Here is a 7,922-nt window from a genome sequence, read left to right as displayed (position 1 = left end):
TTACTTATTTTTATTATTACAAGGTACACTGGGTTTGAACACACCTAAAAATAAGTAACAATGACAATAGACTGTAAAAAGCTTTTCAATATTTGCTTTTTAGGACATGATGGTCTTATTTCATCCATTAAAGTGACACGGTGGAATATAGGTCATATCCTAGCCATTAGCACTTACGCTTCAGCAGCAAACACTGGGATTGAGTAATCTGTCACATGATCTGAATCCTAATTTTTATTTTAACACAAATTAATTGTGCACTTTTTTCCTGTAGCAGCAAACATATGACTGAGTTTCTACACCTCCTACCATTTAGTGTATTCAAATCCCATATTTCATAGACAAAGTGAAAGAATTCTTTTCAGTCATTTATTTTCAGAGAATCTCTCACCACAGATTTGTTCCTCAGAAGGACATTTTTTTTTCTAAACCCTAGCTTCCCTTCCTCCTGCTAGGTCAATGTTGCATCCTTTATTCTTCTACCCTGTCAAGGTGATGGAGGATTTGGAGAATCTGGTTCATGCAAAGTCTTCCCCAGCCAGTGTGACACCTGCATGAGGAAACCTGGCACTTTGTCCCACAGAAAGGCCTCTCAATCTTCCCTGGAACAGCGAAAGACAGGGAACACTTCTGAGTTAAACTCATGACTGCTATAAAGTAACATGTTAGCACTAAGGGTTTGTTGGTTTTTTTTTTGAAACTGACTCACTTTTTCCTACCCCGGCTCTCCTAGAAGAGTTACTGGGAATCCCTAAATAGCTTGGGCCAAGCCCAAAACCATAAGTGAAAAGGAATGCAAATCATCAGCCTTAGAACCACTCCTAACTTTACTATGTTTAATGAGTTTATCACCTAAAACACTAATGGCATGTCCACAGACCTTGTGCCTCTACCTTCCCCTCCAGATTCACATATTTTTATCTTTTCGAACTGAGGCATTAGAAGGCCACATCATACCTGACTTCATTCATCATTTCTATGCCTGATGTTCTTTTAATGTCCTGTTCCTTTCTGAGTGAAGCGGGAGCTTGTGAACTGTGTCGTCAGCTCACCAGAACTAGATGTGGGACAAAGGTGTTGTAGGAAAGGTGAAGTTTCTGCACCGCTTCTGTGCTAACGGGGACTCAGCTTGCTGGGTCTCAGTCTGATATTTCTGTCCCCCTCGCCTGGGGTAAGTCAGGTTGGGACACATCCCAGGTTTCCTGTCAGCGCAAGGGTCCCCTGCTCCCCGCATTGCTGCCTCTGTTATTTGTCTCACCAGGGGGATTGGTTGCTTTGACTAAAAAGCAAGCGAGGAGTTAGGGGATGTGATAGGTGCTTCCTTCACAGTGGGCAGCAACTCTCTAATTGCCCTTGGCACCAGCAGAAATTGCTGCTCTCCACCCATAGCAGGAAGCACACACCTTCTTCCTCCACAGCACTACAGCACCCCCGGCCTTGCTTTGTGTCACTCCTCCCCTGGTACAGGTTGTGGGTGGGTGTTTGTGCCCCTCTTCCTTCCTGGAGAGAGGAGATACCTTTTGGAAAGACCTGCAGCATGGTGGAGCAACTATGCAGTGGTGGAAAAGCACAGTATTCCAGATGTGGTCTGAGTGCCAAGTAGAGGATGGCAATTCCCATCTTCTTCCCCCATCTTCTGGCTGTGCTCCTGATGACACAGCCCAGGGTGCTGTTAGCCTTCACCGCTGGGTTGGGCTTACCCAGCTGTCCCCCAGGACTTCAGGCCCTTCCCCTCAGAGCTGCTCCCCACCCCAGGACCCTGCAGGGTGTTAGTCCATTAGATACCATTTGTCCTGGTTGAATTTCACGAGGTTCTTGTGGCCCTATTCCTCCAGCCTCAGTCCCTCTAAATGGCAGCCCTACCCTTGACCATATAGACTAGTCCCACCAATTTGCTGTCATTCACAAATTTGACAAGAGGGCATTCTGTCACCTCCTCTAGGCATTGACAAAGACATTAAACCGGTCAGGTCCCAGGACAGACCCCTACAGTACTCCACTTCTTACCGGCCTCCAGATAGAGTGCAGCCTGCTAATCGCTGTCCTCAGAGGCCTATCATACAAACAGCTTTTTATCCATGTGGTTGTGCATCCATCCAGATCATAATGTCCTAGTTTGGATACAAGATCGTGGCAGACACTGTCAAAAGCCTTCCAAAAGTAAAGGTAAATTATATCCGCTTCTCTTCCTTCATCTACAAATCCAGTCATTTTTATTACAGAAGGCAATCAGCTTGGTGAGGCATGATTCACCCTTGGTAAACGCATGCTGGCTGTTCCCAATCACCTGTGCGCAGAAAACCGTTCCAAGAGGACATGGATTTCCACATGGGCTGCACTGAGGCTGATCAGCCAACAGTTTCCCTTTGGGCTTTTTTTAAAGATGGCACAACATTTGCCTTTCTCCAGTCATTGCGGACCTCTCCCAGTCTCCATGACCTTTCAAAGTTAAAAGTGCAGTCTTGCAGTGACACTAGTCAGCTCCCTCAGCACCCCTGGATGGAGCTCAGTTGATCCCATGCATGTTTATGGTTCCAGTTCTCCCACGTAATCCCTGACTTGATCCTCACCCCTTACTGGTAGTTCTCCTCCTTGAATCCTAAGCACAGAGAGCTGGGAGACCCTGATGGTAGATCTGAGGCAAAGATGGCTCTGGGGACCATAGCCTTATCTGTTTCCATTGTTACTAGATCATTTGCCCCATTTGGGAACAAGCCCACATTTTCCTTTTTCAGTCTTTTACTCTCGGAGCTGTGGCAGAAGCTCCTCTTGTTGCCCTCGAGATCCCCTGCAAATTTTAACTCTAGTTGAACTTCGACCTCAGAAAAGAGACTGTATGTGATTCCTTTGGACATTTCCAGCAGTTTCTGCGTCAGCCCAGAAACCTGAATTAGCCGCTCTGATGATGGAAATGTACGGAACGTTCACATGCAAGCGCCGAGACTATTAAGAAATGTAATATCTGAATGTCCTGTATAAGCTTCAGCAGAAATTGTACCCTTCTATATCTGTCCAAAGGCAGCTGCTTTGTTCTGCTTTGTCAGGGAAACTGTTAATAATTTAATAATGAAAGGGAACTAATGAGGCCTATGGATTTGAGCCTCATGCTCAGATTATCCAGTGTCTAATGAAGTGTGACTTTTGACTGAAGCTTTTTCCACCCTGAGGGGAAAAAGCCACTCTCATCCACGCGGATTCTCCTGTGACTAATAAAGGGTGAGCTCACACTGCAGCTTTTGCTGCACAGGGAGTACAGGTAAGGTTACTCTCCAGTACCCAGCCCTAGTTTCATAACACCTAGGAAAACATGTAATTCTGGAGATATCTACCCCTTTAATTCAGATTTGGCCAGTGGGTTTGGAATTTGGAATTACCAGGGAGAACGGACAGGCTGACAAAGGCTGGTCCAAAGTCATTATTTAAGCCTCATATACTTCAACATTTTCACTACTTTGCATTTCAAACACATCTCATTGGAAAGGTGCAAAACAATTTATATTAAGTACTAGCCTAACTTTTGAAACAGGTGAACTGTAATGATTCATCCTTTGAAAAACATATCCCTTCTCAGATATTGTAGACTAACAATTTCATATGTGTTCATACACTCCATACTTTTCACAGACAGCTTACATGTTTAGTACCTTATATAAAATAAGGTTGTTTCTAACGTAAGCCAGTAAGACTTCTGTAAAAACAAGTATTATCTACCATTTCCTTTCTTTCTACAGTAGATTAAGCTTGGATTTAGCAAAGAGGAATGTCATCTGGTCTGATTCGGATGCATACACGCCATGAGCAACCTCTCAAATAGATGCATGAGGTCCATGTCCTTTCCTAGGCAAATACACTCAGGCTATGACTGACGGATGAGGTGTGTTTTGCTGTGGCACAGCTAACGTGTATTAGCCACCTTGTTTTAAAACCGATGTGGAGACGAGGCACCGCACTTTTACTGCAAGGTAAACCAGGTGAGGCCAACCAAAAGCAGCAGCATAGTGCCGACCTCCCCTAGCAACCTAGCTGCAGCTTGCCTGATTTTACAGGCGTGTAGCTACCACGTTAATTACATTTTCACTGTGAAAAACCTCACAAAACGAAAACAAGGCCCTGCACCGCTGAAAACAAAGCCCAGTGTAAGTGACTGTATATGTGACAGGAGATTTACATTAGCCTGTTGGGGGAAAGGTATTGGTCTCACCCCAGCAGCGTGCAATCTACTGTAAGCAGTAACACAACAGCCTGAAAAAAGGCGAATCAGCTTGTACTGACCTCCAGCCCGTTGTGACTGCCAGACTCCGTCCAGCCCCTGTTGTCTCCCCTCAAGTGCTGCACGTAGACTTGACTGTCTTCTTTTTTTTCAGTCTCACACGTATTCAACTACAAAGACTCATCACATTGAGTAAAAGAACTATTGTACTCTACAAGTGACTCAAAGTTTAGTATCTCACAACAGCAATATTGCAGGTGAGAATATTCTTTTTTTTTTTTTTTTCCTGCATACGTATCCTTTTCCACCCACCACTTCTCCCACATAAGCAAACACACGTGCAAACACACTGAATGGTTGAGTACATCTGAGCGTGATACCCTGTGTGGCAGCAGCTCAACAGATAATGTGATTTCTGGCAAACACAGAAAAAAAAAAGTCCTTTAGGCCAAAATATTTTGCAAAGGGAGGCTTAGCAGCACTGAACTGAAGCATCATTTACAACTTTCATATGTATACGGTCTTTGTAAGTTGTGCCCTCTCCAACATGCAAATAAAACTCAAACAGAAAAACAAGTGGAAACGATAGCTATTATTAATTGGAAAGTGAGAGACACAATCTAGACTTAAGTTTTACAGAATCATAAACGTTAAGTGTCATCTGATTGTAGCAGGCTCAGAAATCCAAGTGGTGCATGTTGCACACTGGGACAAACCCAGACTTGAGAAATCAGTGACGATCATCAGGCAGACAGAGGTGATGGGCTGGTTATTGCAATCTCTTACAGCAGACCTGCCTTGTAAATTCAGCAATCAATTGTGGTTTACTGGTGTCAAATTGGTGTAAGAGCAGAGAATCAGGCTTACTGAATGGTCTAAATGACGACAAAATTTAAGATATTCTCATTCTTGTTAGGAAGCAGTGATCACAATCAACAGATCCTGAAATCTTGATGTGTTTTTTTTTTCTCTTGCTCTTTTGAAACTTTAAAATATGAAACTGTGAAGTCCATTTTATTACATATGATCACACTATTTCAGTTTAGTCATTTCCTGAACTGTATTTTCTAGTTGAGTGTATTCACAAATGATTGGTTTCAACCTAAGAAATTCCAGGTTAATTCAACAGTCCCTGCTGTACAGTGTAATATAAGCTATTCACAAAGGAATGACATCCAAATTTTGTTAAAGCATGGGGAAAACCAAAAAGCATTTATCAAACATTTTCTTAAAATCAGGTTTCACTACAATGAGGTTTTGTATTCTCTCTCCACATATCTTGATTGGCCGTTTCTGTTTGAAAAAAGGAGCACTTTGCAAAGTGCCACTTTTAAGTCTTTCCTTTCCCTGAAAAGCAAGATTTTATTTCCTTGATATTTGGAGGAAAGATTTTATTTCCTTGATATTTGGAGGAAAGTCTTGCATCATTTCTGATGCTCTGAGCAGCCACTTTGCTCATACCCCTAAGCATGCAGGAGCCCAAACATACAATCGTTCCAGGTTTTTCCCTCCCCTTCGCTACACCTACAGCCATTTCCCTCCGAAACACCTCCCAGGCTCATTCGCTGGCCTATTTTCTCCTACTAGCCTCAAAGTCATCCTTTCCTTTCACTACCCCTCCTTCCAGCTGACCTCCACCATCGATCTTCATCCTGTCCTCCTCACCACACCGAATCCAAGCGCAGCGTGCCTTGCTGCCCGCACCCCATCGCTACCCAGGGGCACATCTCCATACTCTCATTAATACCCTATTATTTCTACCCCCTTCCCTTGCCATCCGATCAGCCAGGAAACACAGGCGTGGCCCTTTCCCCACGTTAATTAGCCCGGCATCCTCTCCAGTCCAGCATCCCCTCCTGAGGGAGAGGGGCGGCGAACTCACAGCACAACCGCCACCACCGGGCCGGCGGGACTCTCCCTCTCCTCAGACCTTCCGTTAGCCCTCCCCTCTCATTTTTGCCATTTCCAGGGCGAACTGCCTAGGACCTTGAGGAAACCGGAGCCCAGGGCGGGCAGGAACGGCAGCAAGCCCTTCCCCCGACCCACCCCCCGTCCCCTGAGCTGCCCCCTCCTGCCCTCCCCTCAGGCGGCCTCTGCCCGTTCCCGTCCCCTGCCCCTCCCCGCCTGCCCCGCCCCTTTCCCCCCGCCACCGAACGCGCTTTCCCTTCCCCCATTGGCCCGCCGTGACGGCAATGGCGCGGCCTCCCCGCCGCGCAGGCGCAGGGGCGCCTGGCTCGTGGGCTCGCGCGGGTGCCCGTTGCCCCGCCTTGCCCCCGCCCCCTTTTTCTCCCCTCCCCCCCAACGGCTCTTCGCGAGCCGTCGCGGCCGTTGTTGTCAGTTGCGTCTCGGAGTCGCTGCTGCCGCTGCAGAGGTTGGGCCCGGCGGAGCGCAAGCCGGTCAGGCAGCCAGGCGCGGGGCAGGAGTCGCCGCAGCCGTCACCCCTGAACCCCCGCGGCTCAGCTGAGGTTCCCCGCTGGGGTCTTCGGCTCTTTCCTTCCCTTCCCGCCTGCGCTCGCCGTCCCCGCCGCCGCTCCCGAGGGCGGTCGCGGCGGGTGCTGCCCATGCGGGGGGCGGCGCGGGGCGCGGCGGCCCGAGGAGACGCCACCGCCGCTGCTGCAGGCGGTAAGTTGCCGGCGGGGTTGGGCCGGGTTCGGCTTAGGGATGGGCCGGTGAGGACGGGGCCGGCCCGGTGGGGTGTGGTGGGTTCGCTTCCTCCCCTGCCTTCGCCTTTCCGTTTCTCCCGGAGCCGGCCTCGCCTGCCGAACTCCTCCTGGCCGGCCCAATGGCGGCCTCGGCCCAGGAGGAGGCGGTGGGGGACATTTCTCGGCCGCCGAAGGTCGGTGTGTCGGTGCCGCCCGGAGACAGAGGAGAGGGATTTGGGGGGAGGGGAGAAGCGGTCGTTACTGCGGGGCTGGCGGGAGCCTCCTGTGCCCCCTGGCCCGGCAGCGCCCGGCGTGCCCCCAGCGACCCCTCTCCCCCCTCCGAGGCCGTGTCCCCGCGGCGGCGGCAGCAGCGCGTGTGGCGAAGCAGGGTGACCGGCTCCATCAGACCCCGCGCATGTCAGCGCCCGCGCGTGTCCGCTCGGGTCTGTGCCCTCCGCGTCCGCCTCGGAGCAGGCGTGGGGTCACCGCGGGAAAAAGTGGCGGCGAGTTTGTCCCTCCGCCACCCTGCTGCCCTCGTCAGCTCCGCCGCGTATTTTCTGTCACTTGGGAGAGAAAAAAAAAAACAAAAAACAAACCAAAACCAAGTGAGGCGACTCTCACTTAAAGAGTCGGTCCGGTCACGGGTGCGTTTTGGAAGAATGACGGTGCATCTTGCCCCTCGGAACCAGGTGCAGAGCCAACAGGTTTGCTCAGAATCCAAGCTTTTCTGCTCAGAGATGGAGCGTGCCCCTGTCAGAGACTAAAAGCACAAGTATCGCTTGTTCTTTGTCAGTGTGTGTATTGCATCTGTCAATACGCTTACTGCATTGAATTTACTGTCTTTAGATTACTACAGAAATCAGTCGGATAGGTAGGTAAGTCCTAGATAGAGGTCTGTGCTTTTTGCTAGGTGAGTTTTGACACCCAGATGGTACTCCACTAGCTAAATTTATGGAAGATGACTTTTAAAGATGTTTGTGGTTGACGTACAGTCTTGGTGATAGCTGAAGGACAGATGTGTGTGCCCGGCTTTGGTGGTTTGTTTTGGTTTGTTCTTTTTTAAATAAGTA

General features: G+C 48.9%; 1 protein-coding gene and 1 long non-coding RNA gene across 5 annotated transcripts in view; one reads left to right on the top strand and one right to left on the bottom strand.

Annotated features, from left to right (window-relative positions):
• Nucleotides 1-372: 372 nt before the first annotated feature.
• On the bottom strand, nt 373-5,339 carry LOC147601642 (uncharacterized). The gene is made up of 3 exons (XR_015257819.1): nt 4,273-5,339; nt 1,518-1,648; nt 373-602 (listed from the first exon to the last, which is right to left on the bottom strand). It is a non-coding gene; the product is annotated as an uncharacterized LOC147601642 (long non-coding RNA).
• Nucleotides 5,340-6,541: 1,202 nt separating this feature from the next.
• The window catches only part of SNRK (SNF related kinase), a 41,800-nt gene continuing 40,419 nt past the window's right edge, over nt 6,542-7,922 (top strand). The window contains exon 1 of one of the 4 annotated variants that reach the window (XM_086742762.1): nt 6,542-6,832. Coding sequence is in view for 1 of the 4 variants with exons in the window: in XM_086742765.1 (XP_086598891.1) it covers nt 6,772-6,832 (61 nt within the window). In the remaining 3 variants the exon portion in view is untranslated. Of the gene's footprint in view, nt 6,833-7,086; nt 7,557-7,922 lie in introns of those variants that run through there. The other 3 variants (XM_086742765.1, XM_086742764.1, XM_086742763.1) reach the window with 3 other exon arrangements.

The sequence above is a fragment of the Chlamydotis macqueenii genome, chromosome 2 (assembly GCF_036417535.1).
Source record: "Chlamydotis macqueenii isolate bChlMac1 chromosome 2, bChlMac1.mat, whole genome shotgun sequence".
Taxonomy (NCBI): Eukaryota; Metazoa; Chordata; class Aves; order Otidiformes; family Otididae; genus Chlamydotis; species Chlamydotis macqueenii.
This window is presented reverse-complemented; position numbering and strand designations above follow the sequence as displayed.